General features: G+C 48.1%; 1 protein-coding gene across 10 annotated transcripts in view; it reads right to left on the bottom strand.

Annotated features, from left to right (window-relative positions):
- The window catches only part of ADGRE1 (adhesion G protein-coupled receptor E1), an 88394-nt gene extending 75066 nt beyond the window's left edge, over positions 1-13328 (bottom strand). For 5 of the 10 annotated variants that reach the window (XM_081791451.1, XM_081791455.1, XM_081791454.1 and 2 more), the window contains exons 1-3: positions 13156-13328; positions 6320-6373; positions 438-523 (exon numbers count right to left, since the gene is read on the bottom strand). In XM_081791451.1, coding sequence (XP_081647577.1) covers positions 438-523; positions 6320-6373; positions 13156-13283 — 268 coding nt within the window. In that variant the 5' untranslated portion in view covers positions 13284-13328. Of the gene's footprint in view, positions 1-437; positions 524-6319; positions 6374-7082; positions 7091-8475; positions 8603-13155 lie in introns of those variants that run through there. The other 5 variants (XM_081791447.1, XM_081791450.1, XM_081791456.1 and 2 more) reach the window with 5 other exon arrangements.
- Between the last annotated feature and the right edge of the window lie 4902 nt (positions 13329-18230).

Here is an 18230-nt window from a genome sequence, read left to right as displayed (position 1 = left end):
CCTTTGCAGACTTCCGGCGCATTATCACTTGCGGTCTCTCATCTGAACTTCCCATTACCCTCTTCCTCTGGCTCAATTGCTCACAACGCAAACCCGCCCTAAACCAGAATCACAGCCCAGGTGACTGGGCATCTGGCAGCCTCCCCAGCTCATCTCCTGCCTTGTCCCGTCAGCCGTGCTCACCTTTGCTCAGCTTCCCAAATGTTCTCCGGGCTCGGGACTTGTGCACATCACCCCGAAGGTTGTGGGACTTGCCAGCCTCCCTAGTCGCATGAACCAATTCCTTATAATGGATCTTTACCTATTTGCATCCATCGTATTGTTTCTGCTTCTCTGGACAACTCTGACAAATGCAAGCCACCTGCTGTATGTCAGGCACTATTCTAGGCATTATGTATTAAGCCTTTGTGTGGGACAAGACGCACAAAATTCCTCACCTGCCACTGAGCTGATCATCTGGAGAGGTGAGGGCAAGGGATACGATGTCAAAACTAGGGTAGTCACTGAGAAGATGACACATGAGCTGAAAATAGAGAAGGGAGGGAGGGAACCATGTGTTTATGTAGGGCAAGAACATCCCAAACAGAGGGCACAGCTCATGCAAAGGTCCTGGGGCAGGACTGGGCCTGGGGTATTGGAGGAACAGTCAGGAGGTGTGTATGGCTGGAGGGGAGCGAGTGAGGGGGAGTGAGGGATGAGGGCAGGGCAGGGTGGGAACGAGGCAGGTCCTACAGTGACTTGGGGGCCTCAGGGAGGACTTGGGCTTTTATCCCAGGGAGGTGAGAGCCCTGGAAGGCTGTGGGCAGAGGAGGGCAGGACCTGACTCGGGTCCTCTGCTGGCCTCTGCAAAGCCAAGAAGCCAGGAGACCAGAGAAGAGGCCCCTCCAAAAATCTACCTGAGACAGATACGTGCTCCTCAGTCATGAACACAACAACTTAACAGACGATCACTTAATCGACCCAAGCGTGAAATGAGACTCCAAGCGGCAAAAAGACTTTCAAAAATATAACTAGAGCTTTTGTTTCCTTGGTGCCTCCCGAGCACCAGGCCCCTTCCGTGCATTTTCTGCAGACCCCACGATACTCCTTCCAGGTGGGGGAACTTTCCTGCTGTTAGCGCTCAAAGTCCAGAGTCCCAGGAACCCCTTTCCTGGTCTGAGGCAAGCCAGGACAGTTGGTCGCCCTACCTGAAGGTACACATTAGGACTCCATTCTACAGATGTGCAAACTGATGCCCAAGAGAATTTGTGTAGCCTCCCCTGGGTCACAGAAGGCAAAAAAAGAATAGGTAGAACAAATTGAAAGAAGTTTGACAGTGTGTCCAGGGATCCTGGTCGTTGCCCTGACTGTGCCTCTGCTCACTGTCTACCAGCTTTGGCCCAGCCAGTCAGAACCAGATAATTCGTGTTTCCCTGAGAAGAGGGAGGGCTGACATAGTTCAGCACCTGCTATGTTCCAGGTACCAATTAACACTCATCGAAACCCAGTCGTATTCACCACCCCCAGCCCCATTTTCATGGAAACTGAAGTCTCAGGGGATTTACTGCGATACCCGAGTGCCGGAACCAAGACTCGATCCCAGGAAATGTGACCCCAGAGCCTACCTCTTAACGATCGCGCATGGAGCTGAACCCTCACAACCATCCCATTACATTGGGTGAGGGTCGTCGCCATACCCATTCATCAGATGACAAAACTGAGACCTGGCGGTGCTTGCCCAAGGTCTAATTGCCTTCCGTCTGGGGGAGTCTCTTACAACACGCGTGCCCTGCCACCCAGCCTGCAGGCAGAGGAACAAGAAGCCATCGGCTCCCTTTGAAAGTGGCCGTGAGCCAGCCAGTGTCTGTATTTCTGTGAATGACAGTGATTCAGAGGCAAGTTACAAAAGCAGCAGTAGGTACGTGAAGGGGAAAACCCAGTCTCTTCCTGGGCATTCACCTACATCAGCACGTGACTTCTTCCTATCTTGCCAGGTCAGGAGGGCGTAGGACAGTGGCCGCTCTTGGAACCCCCCCCATCTGCGTTACTGGGTTGGCATACCTATCCCCCAGCTGTTTCACGGGCTCGGAGGCAATGACCAGCAGACAGATGCTGGAGTGTGACAGCAAGCCTCCCCTGTGCCTCTGAACAGGTGACCCTCTGGGGTGCACTTCACCCTGCAGGGCTGCCTGTGGGAGCAGGCTGTGGCCAAGGCACTCCCAAAACACCTTCCGTGTGGCTCTGGCTCTGCTCTGCCCTGCTTCCCTCGCTGCCCTGCAAGTGTCTCCAGACAGCCCTCCTTCAAGAAATCACTCACACAAGAATCCTCTCATCAGGCTCTGCTTCTACAGACACTGGCCAAAAGAGACGGCAACCCTAATTTTGGTACATTTTTGTTTTGTTTACATCTTTTTCTAAGAAGGCAATAATTGCTTGCAAAGGAAAACCTTGGGGCGCCTGGGTGGCTCAGTCAGTTAAGCGTCCAACCTCAGCTCAGGTCATGATCATCTCACGGTTCATGGGGACAATGCTGTTGTATGATTACTTGCTTTTTCGCTTAGGGTAGGTCTCGCAAACCAAGAGAAGCAAGATTTGTCACGTACGGGAGCTGGGTGATGGGTACGTGGGGGTTTGTTTTACTATTTCCCCTACCTTTGAAGCTTTAAATGTTTCTATAATAAAAATTGGGAGAAGAATATGTTGGGGTCAACTTTCCAAGTCAGTCCATACAGACCCGACTCATGCTTTTGAACAGCTGTGTATTTTGCACTGTGTCCATGGGCTGTAACTGCGCCACAGGTGGCTTGGTGGCTAAACATCAAGCAGATGCTCCACACTCTCCTTTCCAAGGTACGGAACTGTCACTGCAGTGACAGCGGCCCAACCACCAACTACATTTCCCAGCTCACCTCGTGTCCAGGCATCGTCATATGACCGTGAACAAATATAGTATGCATCATTGCCAGAGCTGGGTTTTTATAAAGTGGGTGTGCATTTCCATTGTTCCTTTTTGCTCCTTCCACAGTCTGCAAAAGATTCTAAGACCTTAGTGTGGCTGAGCCACAAGGCAGAAGGAGTCTGGGTCTCTGAATTACAGCTTGGAGGAAAGCCACCCACTGACCAGAAATATTTGCACTGGATTCTTTAAAAAAAAATTTTTTTATGTTTATTTATTTTTAAAGGAGAGAGAGACAGAGCATGAGCAGGGGAGGGGCAAGGAGAGGGAGACACAGAATCCGAAGCAGGTTCCAGGCTCTGAGCTGTCAGCACAGAGCCTGACGCAGGGCTCGAACCCACGAACCATGAGATCATGACCTGAGCCAGAGTCGGAGGCTTAATCCACTGAGGCACCCAGGTGCCCCATATTGGATTCTTAAACAAACAAAAATTAAATTTCTTTGTATTAAGCCACGGACAGTTTTGGGTTTGTTACAGTAGCTAGGGTTACTCTAACAAACACAACATTGTATCCAACTAGTCCCCTTGTGTAAACATTGTTTATTCCAAGTTGTTACCAGAAGAGCATAAGTGCACATCCCAGAGTCTATGGTGAGGTATCTCTGTACGTTGTATGAATATCTCTTTGGAATAAATTTCTGGATTAGGAACTGCTGTGTCAAAGTGTATATGCATTTAAAGTTTTTTAATGTTTATTTTTGAGAGAGAGAGAGAGAGACAGAGACAGAGAGAGAGAGAGAGAGAGAGACAGAGACAGAGAGAATGTGAGTGAGTGAGGGGCAGAGAGAGAGGGAGACACAGAATCTGAAGCAGACTCCAGGCTCTGAGCTGCCAGCACGGAGCCCGATGTGGAGCTCGAACTCCCAAACCGTGAGATCATGACCTGAGCCAAAGTCAGACGTTTAACCAACTGAGCCACCCAGGCACCCCAAAGTGTATATGCATTTTTATAATGTTTTATCAAGTATGATAGGAGAAAAGCACAAATATCATAAGTGTGTGCTCTGATGAACTATCGCAAAGTTAACATCCCTGTGTTTATGCATTTTTAATCTCAATAGTGCCTAGTTTTCTCAAATATTAGGCCTTTTGAATTCCCACTTACAAATTCCTTGTACATGCCTCGACTATAACATCTCTCACATTCTCTATGTGGGGCACACATTCATTCTTTTATTTATCTACCCAACTTGCCTGCACTGTATCGAGCCTGGGCTAGGTCCCCAAGCTGTGGAGATTAATACAATGACTTCCTCACTAGCCAAGGGCTTTCTGGAATCAATAATAATGATGATTTTTTTTTAAATTAATGTGACCCTTTTGGAAATATATTTCCACTTACACGGATGTGAACCCACTCCCCCAACACATTCTGCCAAAGGATTTCATCTTGTTCAGGAAAAAGTTAAGGTGTCTTAGCAGCAGACACACACTGAAAGCAAAACAGTAACGTTCAGGTTTTAATTACCAAACTGGATGTTCGGGTTCCCCACAAGACGATAGTCTTGAAAGAAAACCGTATAAGATGAATGAGTTTGGGGATCTCCTATGTAGTATGGTGACTCTAGGTAACAATACTGTATTACAGGGGCACCTGGGTGATTCCGTCAGTTAAGCAAGTGTCCAGCTTCAGCTCAGATGTGGGTTCGTGAGTCTGAGTCCGAGCCCCGTATCCATCTCTCTGCTGACAGCACAGAGCCCACCTTGGATCCTCTCTCTCTGCCCCTCCCCTGCTCACACACACACGTGTCCACACTCTCCCAAAAATAAATGAGCATTTAAAAACAAAACAATACCAGCAATGCCTGGTTAGCTGCTACGAGTACGTCTTAAATACCTTCACACAAAAAGGAATGGTAATTATGTGAGGTGCAAAGATGTTAGTGGATACTATGGCGGTAATCACTTCTCAATATATGTGGTTATCAAGCCAACACGTGTGCACCTTAAACTCGCACAGATTGCTATATGTCGATCATAACTCAATAAAAATATTTGGCAGTAGTCGGGTTTGGAGGGCTGGGAGGTAGTATTTTCATTAAGCCGTGGTGTAAGGCAAATACCCATCACAAGGGAAGAGAAAAAACTATGGGAAGCTCATAAAGAGAGGAGTTGAGAAGGACCCACCAGGAACCCTTCTCCTCTTGCCACCTCACCTCAGAAGATTCTACATAGGAATGGTGGATTTAGGACTATCAAGGCTAGGGGCTGACTTCTCCCAACAAGAGCTGGGTGGAGTTTCCCAGTCTAGAAGAGAAGCTTGCTTTCTGTGGCTGTCACATCCAACAAGGCATGAGAGCCAAAGATTAGAAGCTGCAGAGGGAAGTAGGTGGTAGGTTGTTCTAAGAAAAATCTTCTTGTGTCCTGTAGCCTGAACACAGGAAGCAGAAGCTCTTGCACGGACCCCTGGGGAATGCAAAGCTGTTGAGAGGGCTACTAGGCAAGCAAGATGGGGCCATCCTCTACCAGTAGACCAAACACCCCGTCCAGAGTCCACCCTTGACAGCCACAAGATCCTACAAGTTGCCCCTATACCAACACCCGGCCGCCATGTTGGGAGGACCAAGAGAAGGGTAGGACATTTGCAAGATTAGCTATTTGTACAACATAGACTGAGTTTCCCAAATAAGGCGGAGCCAGGAAACTGAGACACTGAGAACACTACGAACTGGCAATATTTGTCCTCTCCATCCAGCAGGAGCTTCGGTGGAAGAAGGGGAGACTTAACACATTTTAAAAATGCATTCTCAGGGCGCCTGGGTGGCTCAGTCTGTTGAGCGTCTGACTTCGGTTCAGGTCATGATCTCGCAGTTCATGGGTTCAAGCCCCGCATGGGGCTCTGTGCTGACAGCTTGGAGCCTGGAACCTGCTCCAGATTCTGTGTCTCCCTCTCTCTCTGCCCCTCCCTCGCTCATGCTCTGTCTCTCTTTCTCTCTCAAAAATAAATAAACATTCAAAAAAATTATTTAAAAAATGCATTCCCACCACACCACCATTTATGAAGCTCTTCTCACACGTACCAGGTGGTTAACTGAGCTTCACTTAATTTAAAGCTTAAAAGTGATTTAAGCTTCACTTTTGATTTAAGCTTCACAATATCCCTGTAGACGGGAACCCTTGCTATCTGTATTTCACAGCTGAGGAACATGACAATCAGAGAGGTTTTGTGTGTTATCTGAAGTCACACAGTAATTGCATGGCCACATAGGTAAGAGCCTAGAGCAGGATCCAGGAGACCTGGGTATTATTTACCTGTTTCTCTGCCACTAAGTAGCTCCCAGCAAGTGTTAGCTGCAGCTCAAACTCCTGAGACAGAAGGGTCTCTTCCCCAGAAAACACCCTCCCACACATTGAGCATATGGATTGTCTTCGACCAACTCACCAATTGTCGCGGATTTTGTTGAGAGAATACACGAGCTGTATAAACCACAACACCCTATAAACAAAGAAAAGAAGAATACCATGAACCATCAAGAAGCAATGTAGGCTCAACCTGAAAAAGTACTACAGGTTTGATGAGCCTAGATGAGAGATCCACCTGCGTGACAAACATACAATATTTCATATAACGTTCACAGAAGCAATTCCTGCTTTTTTGCACTTTATGGTTTTTATTTTGTTTGTATCGTCTTAATTTTCTTTTCTTTTTTTAAAAAATTTTACATTTATTTATTTTTGAGAGACAGAGAGAGACAGAGCACAAGCGGGGGAGGGACAGAGAGAGAGGAAGACACATAATCTGAAGCAGGCTCCAGGCTCTGAGCTGTCAGCACAGAGCCAGACGCAGGGCTCAAAATCACAGACCGTGAGATCTTGACCTGAGCCGAAGTCGGAAGCTCAACTGACTGAGCCACCCAGGCACCCCTGAATTTTCTTATCAATGACAAAAAAAGTTCCAGCTGATTTTCAAAAACATACACTAAGATATGTATTCTCAAACAAAAAAAATGACATCTCTTCCCACCCACCCCCACCCCCGCCAAGTAGGCAAAACTTAGTTCTTGGGGAGAGATGGGGAAAAAATCTTATTTTTTTGGCATAAGACATATATAGAAATGATACATATAATACATAAATATATGTACAGTATATCTATAGCATTAAAATGGCATGGGTGGTCAGGTGGTTAGTTTTTTAAAAATTACCTGGAGGCACCTGGATAGCTCAGTCAGTTGAATGTCCGACTCTCGATTTCAGCTCAGGTCATGATCTCAAGGGTTGTGAGTTTGAGCCCTGTGTCGGGCTCTGTGCTGACAGTGTAGAGCCTGCTTAGGATTCTCTCTCTCTGCCCCTCCCCTGTGCTCTCTCTCTCTCAAAAATAAATAAACTTAAAAAAATTAGCTAAAAGGCAGTGCAGCCTCACAGCACTTAGCTCTTTTCCAACATTACAACCCCCACGACCATCACTCTCTCAACCCACTACCACTAACAGGGCCAACAGGCCAAAGCAACAACTTGGCATTCCTGCATTTGGGGCCCACGAGTTACCTGCTCCTTCTAATGAAGCCTGTCAGTCAACAGGTCCCACAGCCCCCAAATCCCAACATTCCCGTTCGTTATCACCAGTAGAAATTCTCTTGCTTGTTAATTATTTTAGAGGCAACAGAGCATCATTTTTCAGCATGCAAACTCTGGAGTTAAAATACTTGGGCTTAACAATCTGGCTTCACCAGTTACTGACTGCATGGCCTTAGGAAAGTTGTTTAGTCTCTTTGGGCCTGAGTTTTCTCTTCCGCAAATAGATGCACTGGACCCCAGCTGAGGAAGCCCACACCTGTTGCTCAAAACACTGTCCCGCATTCATAGATTTGAACCAGTGACCAACACTTGAAAGACAGGAAAACAAACAAACAAACACAACAGAGACAATAAACAAGACCAATATGAACTGACGCCTGAAGAAAGGGAAATAAGAGACAGGAAGGCTCCACCTCATGGCTCAGGGCTCAGCACAAAAATCACCCCCTCTGAGAGGCCTTCCCTGACTTCCCCCTTCAACATAACCCCCAGCCACTCTCTTCTTGCATAGCACTATCACTGCCTGAAATGCTTTTGTGTAGTTATTATTTGGGACAGCATAGCATAGTGATAAGGGATAAAGTGTAGTACTTATTAGCTAAGTAGTCCTGGGAAAGTCATGTAATCTCTTTTACCTCAGTTTCCTCCTTTGTAAAATGGGGCTATTAGGGACCCAATATTGGAGGAGTTTGGTGAAGACATTTGATGAGCTTACAACGGTGCTAGGCGGGTGGTTGCTGTTACTGTAAGTAGCTTCTTTTCTGCCTGCCCTTCCTACTATGATATCAGACTCACGACTGCAAGAAATACATGCCAAATGAATGACTATAAAGAAAGTCTACCTGGAGAGAGAGAATTTCCTATGCTGAGTGATTTTTTTCCTACAAAGAAGGTGCTGATAGTGTTCAGCCTAGAATTAGGGTCTCTGGCTGGTTGCCCCGTGGGCTTCCCTTTCCCCTGGTTCTATTTCCAATGCAGGCTTCCCCCAGCCCTCCCACCACCATTCAGCCCCACACTCACCCCAGAAGAGGAGCAAGCTGAAGCTCCACATGGTCCCGTGTTTCTGTCATTAAAGAAGGGAACCTTGCCTTCGTTCTCTGCGTTTTCAGTAACAGAGGGTATGGGGAGAGGGGAGGGGTGGAGCCAGAATTGCTCAACACTGCCAGAGCAAGACAGCCCTTTTTGCTGAATTGCTGCTAGATGAGGACAGTGTGGCAACCCCCTAATTTTCTTTCCGCCACAGTGAAGAGAAGTTATACTAGCTGGTGTATAGTATATACACCTTCTCTCTCCTTCCCCCCAACTCTTGCTTTTCCTTCCCCACCAGCGCCTACCTCTCAGCCTTCTTCCACTGCACCTATAAGTGAGCTACCACCACCTGTCCCCAGGGAAGCGAAGCCCAGACTCAAAGATCTCTTCCCAGCAGGCCCCACGCAGACAGCCATCACGGGCATCGTGGACCAGGTGCCGCTCTAGACACATCGCCAACGAAATTCACTTTCATCCTCACGTCCACATCATCGAGCAGAGATTCTGACCCCCCAGCCATTTTACAACAACAACAAAAATTAAAATTAGAAAGGAAAGCGAGGCATGGAGAAGCATTGCGACTTGTCCAAGGTTACTTAGAGTCAAGATTTGAATCCAGGATCCTCTGGCTCCAAGCCCTAGCTCTCGAACCACTCCATATGCCTCTAGCTCTCCTACGTTTTAGCCCAGCACAGCAGCACCCCCACCCCATTCCCAGCCCTAACACACCTGCGTGCACGAGCTCACACACTCAGAGGGCTGATAATGCCTCAGCCAGGGTCCCCAGAAGCAGATGCTGAGACTGGGATTCTAGTGAAAGTAGTTTATCAGGGAGGTGACCCGAGGAAATGCCAGCTGGGGAGGGGAGCTGGGAGATGGGGACAGGAAAGGGTCCCCAGTGGCCGTGCATTCTAGCAAGTTGCACAGTGAGAAACTGAGCTTGATTCCACAAGGACCTCTGAAACGCAGCCCAGAGCAGTCTTCAGTTACCCCAACTGAGAGGCAAGGGAGCTGGGGTATTTATCCACTGGCTACTGCCAGGCACAGATTGAGGCTGGTGTCTACCCACAACACCTTTGGCCTGGCCTCCAAACACACAGAATGGGCATAACCCGAGTGCAACCCTGTGGACTGACAAATGTGAGTCTTGTGTGCCCTGAGGGGCTCAGGGTCATGGGTGTGGGTAGGCACCAAAAGCACTTACCACAGGCTAAAAATGAGGCACAAAATCCAACCCCAAGTTCCTGGGAAGAAAAGTCCCCACGTGCTTCTGCATTCTCCCTTTTGCTCCATGCACTGCAAAATACCCACCTTGGAGTTATGATCACTGAAGAAGATACATCAGTGGCCCCCTGTGTGCGCATCAGGGGGCCCTGCCCAGCGAGGCTGCACTTAGGAGCAGCACAGAAACACAGCAAATGCCACCAAGTAAGAGGAACACAACCGCTGTGTCTGTCACGGATAAGCGCTGGAGGACAAGCAGACTCTAGAACCAGATCCCCAGGAGTCCGAATCCCGTCTCCCCTGCATGCTAGTCATGTTCTTAATCTCTCTGTGCCTCAACATTCCCGTGTGTAAAATGGGCCCAACGATAATAGGCTCCACTTCGTGGTGCTGATGTGTATCTGAGGAGTGGGCACTCCTGACATGTCCAGAACAAATCCTGGCATGTGGGAAAAACTCCCAGTGTTGGTTGTGATAGAGAATCAGACCTAGGATCAAATCCTGACTCCAGTGTGTTCTCAAAGTGCCCTTGGCAAGTGGCTTGCCTCTCTGGGTCTCAGGTTTTTCGTGTGGAGAACGAGGGTGACGAGAGGCCATGTCCCAAAGGATCGCTGTGGGGGGCATGCCGTAACGTAGGGTAATACTACCAGCTGGGAACAATTTCCAGGACTTGCACGTTCTTCTGTAATCCTTGTCCGGTGCATCCAGAGTGTGGACACTAGAGTCAGACAGACAAATGCAGTGGCTTTACCTTACATTCACAAATCCTTGCACACTCTTCCCTTCAAGAGGGAGCGCTCTCCTTGGGCGTGCACTGAATTTAGTCAACAGGAAAAACAGCATGTGACTCTGGCATCTGAGGCATCTGAGGTGAGAGGGTCACCGTGGCTTCCTGCTCACTCTCTCCTGGGATCATTCCCCAAGGGGAAGCCAGTCGCCATGTGGTGAGGACACCCCACAGCACTGTGGAGAAGCTCACAGGAGGAGGAAATGAGGTTTGTGGCCAACGGCTTGACTGTGACCTCATGGGGGGGACCCTGATCCAGAACCACCCAGATGAGCCACCTCCAGATTCCCTGAGCCTCAGAAACTATAAGAAAATACAACCTTTTTCTCTAAAACTTCCAATTTTGGAGGGGGGGGGGTGGCCATGCAGCAAGAGACAACTGGTCTACCTAGAAGCAATTTTCTCCATCAGCAAAATAAGGACAATACCAATTTCCCAGGGTTTGAGGTTTAATGTAATAAAATCACAAACTCCTGCTTGGCACAGATTAAATGCTCAGTAAAACTCTCTATTGTTACCATTATTATTCTCTTGCTATACTAGATTGTTGTGGCTGCTCATACGAGCACTAATACCAGCAAATGTCTGAACAGGAGAAGTCAGCAAAGATCATTTCATGCAACGCTTTCTAATGTGGGTGAGTTTGGACTTGATCCTCAGGGCGTCAGAAGGAATTTCAGCAAGGTAGTGAAGGGCAGACTGGGGTTTTGCAACAGCCATGCCCTGGACCCAGGCAGGAGCGCCCTCCCCTGGGAAGGCTGGGGCTGCATCCCAGAGAGAGAAAAGTGAGGTGGTCTGGTCTAGGGCAGGGGCTGTGGAGACAGAGAGGAATTTAAGAAGCAGGAACAGCAGAACAGGGGAAATGTCTAGTAATCGGGGGAGTCTGAAAAAGGAATAGTTGACATTGAGAATGAGGATGGGCAGGGATGAGGCCATGTGACTTCCCTGCCCCGCCCCCATCCCCACCATAGCAAAGCACCACAAACAGCCGTTCGAAATGACACAGATAAATTACATTACAGGTCTGGAAGCCAGAGTCCCAAGGGAGTCTTAGGGGACTGAAATCAAGATGTCACCAGAGCTGCATATGGCTTCTGGAGGAAGTCCATTCCTTCTCCTTTCCAGCTTCTGGAGTTTGCCCACATTCCTTGGCTCATGGTCCCTTCCTCTGTCTTCACAGCCAGCAGTATGACATCTTCCAGCCTCCCTCCCTCTCTCCCTCAAACTCCCTCTTTCATTCTCTGACACTCCTGCCTCCCTCTTAAAAGGACCCTTGTGATTACATTATACCACTCAGACGATCCAGAATAATTTACCCCATCTCAAGATCCTCAATCCCAACTGCAAAGCCCAACTGTGTAAGGTCACAGATTCATAGAATCAAAGGATTTGGATGTGGACAAATTGGCAGGCAGGGAGGAGATGGTGGGGGAGCTTCGTTATTCTACCAACAGATGGGGTCTGGGATCCTGGTCAGGGACAGAAGAACAAAGGATGCTTTATTAAACCCCAAACAGTTGACCGAGGCTATAAAATCTGCACTTCAGAGATCCTACAGGTCTGGGGACAGCCATAGAGGGAGAAGAGGAAGGATGGGGTAGAGGAAATACAGTTTCTAGCCACATGACTTGTGTAAGCCTGACCCCATAGGTCTTTCCCAGCAAAGGGGAAAAGAAGGGACATTCAAGACTGAAGAAATCAGCCTGGTGATGCCCAGAGGCATCACTCCTGCTAACACTGAATGTGTTACCTTCTGGATGTGGTGGGGCTACTCTAGGATAGCCCCACCCAACTTGTCCTTGTTCCTCCTATAGTCTAAATCCTCCCAGGGCTCCCTAGGATCTTCAGGATGAACTCCAAGCTCACTAATATGGCACCCAACACCCTACCTAGTCCTACACTGGTATCCCCCACTGGCCTCATTTCTCCCTTTCCCTCCAAAACCTAGTCATCCTAGACCAACTAAAGCCCTCATAGTGGACGCTGTTGATGCTCTAAAACCTCCCTTTAGTAGCTGAAACACCCATCCCCCAGCTGCTGTGAGCATTGCCTGTTAACAGCTCACTGCTTCCCCTTCCCCGGTGTCTGCCCAAAGCCTCAGACGCAGCCCAGCTGGTCAACAGAGTTGCAAAAGCCCAGCCCCATGGTGAGATCAACACAGGGCATTCCTTAGGCTCCAGATTCCCCATGGGATCAGGCTGAGGTTAGATTCCACCTGAGACCACCTCCTTATAATGAGGCAAAAAAAAAAAAAAAAAAAGGCAAGTGAAATGTAGCCTAAATTAAATGTCCTTAAATCTCGTCAGCCCGCACCTGAAACACGTAGAGTGGGACCTTCCTAGAGGAACTCATGGCTGCATTACTGCCTTCATGTTTTTGTTTTATTAAAGACTAAAATAGGTTTATCTCAACAGCAGCGAGGTCCCAGAAGCCTTGATTCCAAATTCCTTAGAGACTTAAGCTATCCTTAAGCCCCACTAACTTAAAAGTGTGTATAATCAGTCACCCCTCACAACCCCAGTACTGCTCTTTCTGCCCGCAGGTCCTGTCCCCGTGCTATAATTAAATCACCTTTTTGCACCAAAAATGTCTCAAGAATTCTTCCTTAGCCATTTGTTCACATGCCCCGCTTCATAATTTTATCATTTTGGTGCCCTTACCTGGGGCTGAGAGTCTTTGCATCTGGACTCTGAGCCTCATGCAAACTTGGTGAGTATGTTCTCTTCTCCTCCTTTACTCTCATCTCAGGGGCCTTTCGAGGAGTATGGTCTTCTTGGAACACTTTCATGCCATGCCGACTGCTTGGGCTGCAAGCCTCTAGCCCGTGGCTACTCTATGGGGAGGAGAAAAGGCAGGAAGTTAGTACCCTGGCCAGAATGGTAATAAGATCCAGAAACCTGATGCCCTCTCTTTATTCCTGTCCTTGTACAAAGTTGTCTGTCTTGGGCACAGGACAGCCACCTAAGTCCCCAGGACGGCTGCCAAGCCTAAGACTCCCATGGGAGGTTTCCTCCTCATTGGTCTAATGTGATCCCCTCCACATCTCTGGTCCAGCTGCTTCTGGCCATGAGACCTCTGCTCAGAGCCGGGGGAAACCAGCACCTGATTGAATTAGAACCCACCTCCTAGGGAAGTCAGCTGTAAGGACTACACGTGTCGGAACATTGCTTAGACCATGATGGATTTCTATCTTTACTCTTTTTCATTAGTGTCCCCTGACTGACTACGGAAGTTCTCTCTTCTGCAGGAAACATAATAAACAGGTCCATCCCTGAATTGCCCTAAACCAGGACCCCAATCTAGGGGCCTCGTGTAGAAGTGTGTTTGGCCACTAGTCAGGCTGATAAACTCCCTCCTGATATATTGGATGATTATCTAAACAGGCCTCCTCCTTAAGGAGCCCCTCCCCCTGCCCCCAGGTCACAGGAGTCTTCCTTCTGTTTCGCCCTAATACACTTGGTACCTGTGCTGCCCTTAACCTTGTTTTTCGGTTCCACTCTTCAGCTCTGTCAGAACACCATCCTGGGTTTAAAAAAAAACAAAACAAACAAACAAACAAACAAAACAACGGTTACACTTGCTCAGCTCTTTCCCTCCTACCAGGCTACCCTCCCTCACCTCCGCTAAACGTCCTCCCCAGCAAACCCCCCATGCCTGAGAGTCCTCATGGGAGGGCCCAAGCTCCCAGACTCCAAACAAGGGCCAACTATGTGAACATTTTTCTGAACAGGCGCGTTAGAAAATGGAGGAGGGTCAGTAATATCTCCTCCAGACCGAGAAGTCACTTTAAGACCGAAAAGCAAAGCAAGCCACTGCGTAGAGCCGACAGAGTTGTGTTCAGGGTGTCTTACGGACAGGGGGATCGGGTGGGCGACCCCCGCATCCTCCGCAGCTACTCTCTGCCCAGTCCTGACGTAATCCCCAGCTTTTATGGAGCAAGGGGCATGGTGGTGAGGTCACGGGGTCGTTACCTAAAGTGGGGCCTTCTGTGCATTACTTTAGGGAAGATCAGAGCACCCACAGGCCTAGGATTCGCAACCCCCAGCGAGGTCATTGCACCTGGGGGGGGGGGCCAGAGATGGAGTCAGTGCCGTCAGTGCTCCTAGCAGGTTATCCAAAGAATGAGATACCTGGTCTAAGCAGGACACTGACCCCTCAGAATGGGCACTGGCTGTGAGCCTAACACAAGATCCAGAGGCCGCCTCTAGGGCCAGCCACTAATGCATCAGCAGCTGGGTCACGGGATATCTGACGGTAAAGTCAGCTATATGCAGTTGGCTTGGAGTCATGACTACGTACCAGCTAGAATGGAAATATTTCCATGTCTTTTTAGGTTTAAGATATACAACGTTTCATTTGATATGTTTCCATATGACCATCTGACGGCTGCCAGGGCATTACCTAACACCTCCGTCTCTATCCCGTCACATAATTACCGTTTCTTTTTTCTGATGAGAACAGTAAGACCTAGTGTCTTTGCAACTTTGTTAACTATAATCACACTGCTGTGCAGGGATCCCCAGAAGTTATACTTACTCGTCTTCTAACTTAAAGTCTGTGCCTTTCAACCAATGTCTCCCCATTTCCCCCACCTCACCCCCACTCCTGGTAATGACCATTCTTTAAAAAAATTTTTTAATGTGTATTTATTTTTGAGAGAGAGAGAGACAGAGCACGAGCAGGGGAGGGGCAGAGAGAGAGGGAGACACAGAATCTGAAGCTGGATCCAGGCTCTGAGCTGTCAGCACAGACTCCGACGTGGGGCTCGTACTGGTGAACCACAAGATCATGACCTGAGCCGAAGTCAGGTGCTTAACTGACTGAGCCACCCAGGTGGCCCTGGTAGTGATGATTTTATTCTATTTCTACACATTCCACTTTTTTAGATTCCACATACAAGTGAGATCATAACAGTATTTATCTTTCTCTTTTGGACTTATTTCACTTAATATAATGCCCTCAAGTTCTGTCCTTGGTGCTGCAAATGGCAGGATTTTCTTTTTTTTTTTTTTTTTTTTCCTCCTGTCTAAATAATATTCCCGTGTGTGTGTGTGTGTGACATGTTCCATCCATTCATCCATTGATGGACACTTACATTGTTTCCATGTCTTGGCTATTGTTGTGAGCAATCCTGAAATGAACATGGGCATACAGATTATCTTTTTGATATCGGGTTTTGATTTCCTATGGTTATATCCCCAGAAGTGGGATTACTGGACAATATAGTGCTTGGCCAAGAGAAATAAGAGCATATATCCACAGAAGGATTCCCCCCACAGATGTTTGCAGCTGCTTTAGTCACAATTGCCGAACTCTGGACAGAGTTCCAACGTCCATCGACAGGCGATGTATCTATGCAGTGAAAACAGAATTACTGAGCCCCTCAACAATGCAGATGAATCGCAAAGACCGTATGCTCAGGAAAAGAAGTCAGACAGAAAGGACACAAAAGAGTGAGGTGCCTGGGTGGCTCAGTCGGTTAAGCATCGACTTTGGCTCAGGTCATCCTCTCACGGTTCATGGGTTCGAGCCCCATGTCAGGCTCTGTGCTGACAGCTCGGAGCCCGGAGCCTGCTTCAGTTTCTGTGTCTCCCTCTCTTGCTGCCCTTCCCCTGCTCTGTCTCTCTCCCTCTCTCTCAAAAATAAATAAACATTAAAAAAAATTTTTTTAAAGACACAAAACAGCAAATACTTGAAGAATTCTGTATTAGGGCTCCCCAGAGAAGCCACAGCAAAAGGAGTGAAGGACTCCAAGGAATTAGCTCTTGTGATTGTGGGGACTGTCATGTCAGAAATCTGTAGGTCAAGCCATCAGGCTGGGGACCCAGGTAAGAGCTGATGCTTCTGTCTTGAGTCTGAAGGTTGGAAACTCAGGCAGAATTTCTAGATTTCTATGTTGCAGTCTGGAAGCAGAATTCCTTCTTTCTTGGAAAACTTCTTTGTTCTTAAGGCCTTCAACTGGTTAAACAAGACCCATCCGCATTATGGAGGGTCGGCTGCTTTTCTCAAAGTTGACCTATCTCAATGTTAATCACATCTTTAAAATGCCTTCAGGGGCACCTGGGAGGCTCAGTTGGTTAAGTGTCTGATTCTTTTTTTTTTTTTTTTAACACTTGTTCTTTATTTTATTTATTTATTTTTTAACGTTTATTTATTTTTGAGACAGAGAGAGACAGAGCATGAACGGGGGAGGGCCAGAGAGAGGGAGACACAGAATCTGAAACAGGCTCCAGGCTCTGAGCTGTTAGCACAGAGCCCGACGCGGGGCTCAAACTCACGAACTGTGAGATCATGACCTGAGCCGAAGTCGGCCGCTTAACCGACTGAGCCACCCAGGCACCCCTAAGTGTCTGATTCTTGACTTTTGGCTCAGGTCATGATCTCAGGGTGCTGAGACTGAGCCCTGCACCAGGATTCTCTCTCCCTCCCTCTCTCTCTTTTTCTCTCATAAACAAACAAATAAATACCTTTACAGCAGCATCTAGACTGGTGTTTGACCACACAACTGATCACCATACTCTAGCCAAGCAGACATAAAATTAACCATCACAAAGTCCAACAGCAGGATATTCTAGAAAATGCAAACCATATATTGTTGGTGGAGGGGAGGGGGACAAATCCTGGGGTGGGGACTGGAGGCAGAGGGAGAAGGAGGGAGAACAGGGGGCTTAAAGAAAGTTAGGAGATGATGGAAAGGTTCTGTATCTCCAGCAGAGGCTTTCAAAACTCATCAAATTTTACGTTGTGAAAGGAAGCAGTTTCTTGTACATAAATCACTGCCTGATAGAATTGACCCCAAAATAAAGAGTGCCCACGATTCCACCGAAGTGTTTCATTGTGCATCGACGGAAAGGAACCCAATTAGTTTATGCTATACAAAGCGACCAAAAGACACGGGGTGTGAGTTTCTGTGGTGGGGTGTGGCCTCTGAAATTTGTTTTCCTGTAGAAGCTGATCTCATTTCACAGCGATGAACACATTTGCCCTAGAAAACTATAAAACATTCTAAATCTATACTTCCTCAAAAGTTAACCATGAGACAACCGAATGCCTACGGCTTCTGTTTCCTAACTGCACTCTGACCCGAGAAGCAGTATTCCTTGGGCATCCATCCTTGACAGACTCGGTCACCGTGTTTGGAACCAACACTGGATGCCATCGTGGGAATGCGTGGGGACTTGCTAATTCCTTTGGAGCGGATACCTGGCGATCGCCAGAGTTCCTACCCCCCCATACTCTCACTCTCCCAATTTCTGCAGAAACTCAGCGCCCTGGATGGTTTCTGCGAGTGCTGCATCTCACGAGGGCAGAAACCACAGCCCTAGGGATTGTTCCCCCGGATCTCACTCAGACGCTGCCAGAAGTAGGATGTGGACGTGCAGAAGCTTTGAGAAGGCAGTAATAAGCCATCATATTTGTTCCCCAAACACGGGGCCCCGGAACCCAGGCAAACAGAGGGCAGAATTTGAGGGAAGTGAAACTCCAAGAATGTAAGAAGTGGTGGCCTAAGAAGACTGTGGTGAAAATAGGATTTTTTTTTCCCATCCCTCACAGGATTCCCATGCTCCTGTGCAAGGTGCCTGGCCGAGGGGGACACCAAAGTTCATCATGGGCTAAGTGGGGCACCCTGGGAGCACGCCTGCACCTGCCGGGGTGGGGGGCACCTTCTTCTAATCTTCACAAAGACTTGCAGCAGGCCAGCAGGGGCCACCATAGGAAGCTCTCGCGGGGGGCA

Source organism: Panthera onca, chromosome A2 (assembly GCF_046562875.1).
Source record: "Panthera onca isolate mPanOnc1 chromosome A2, mPanOnc1 haplotype 2, whole genome shotgun sequence".
NCBI lineage: Eukaryota > Metazoa > Chordata > Mammalia > Carnivora > Felidae > Panthera > Panthera onca.
The sequence above is the reverse complement of the archived record's forward strand: the minus strand, read 5'-3'. Positions and strand labels throughout refer to the sequence as shown.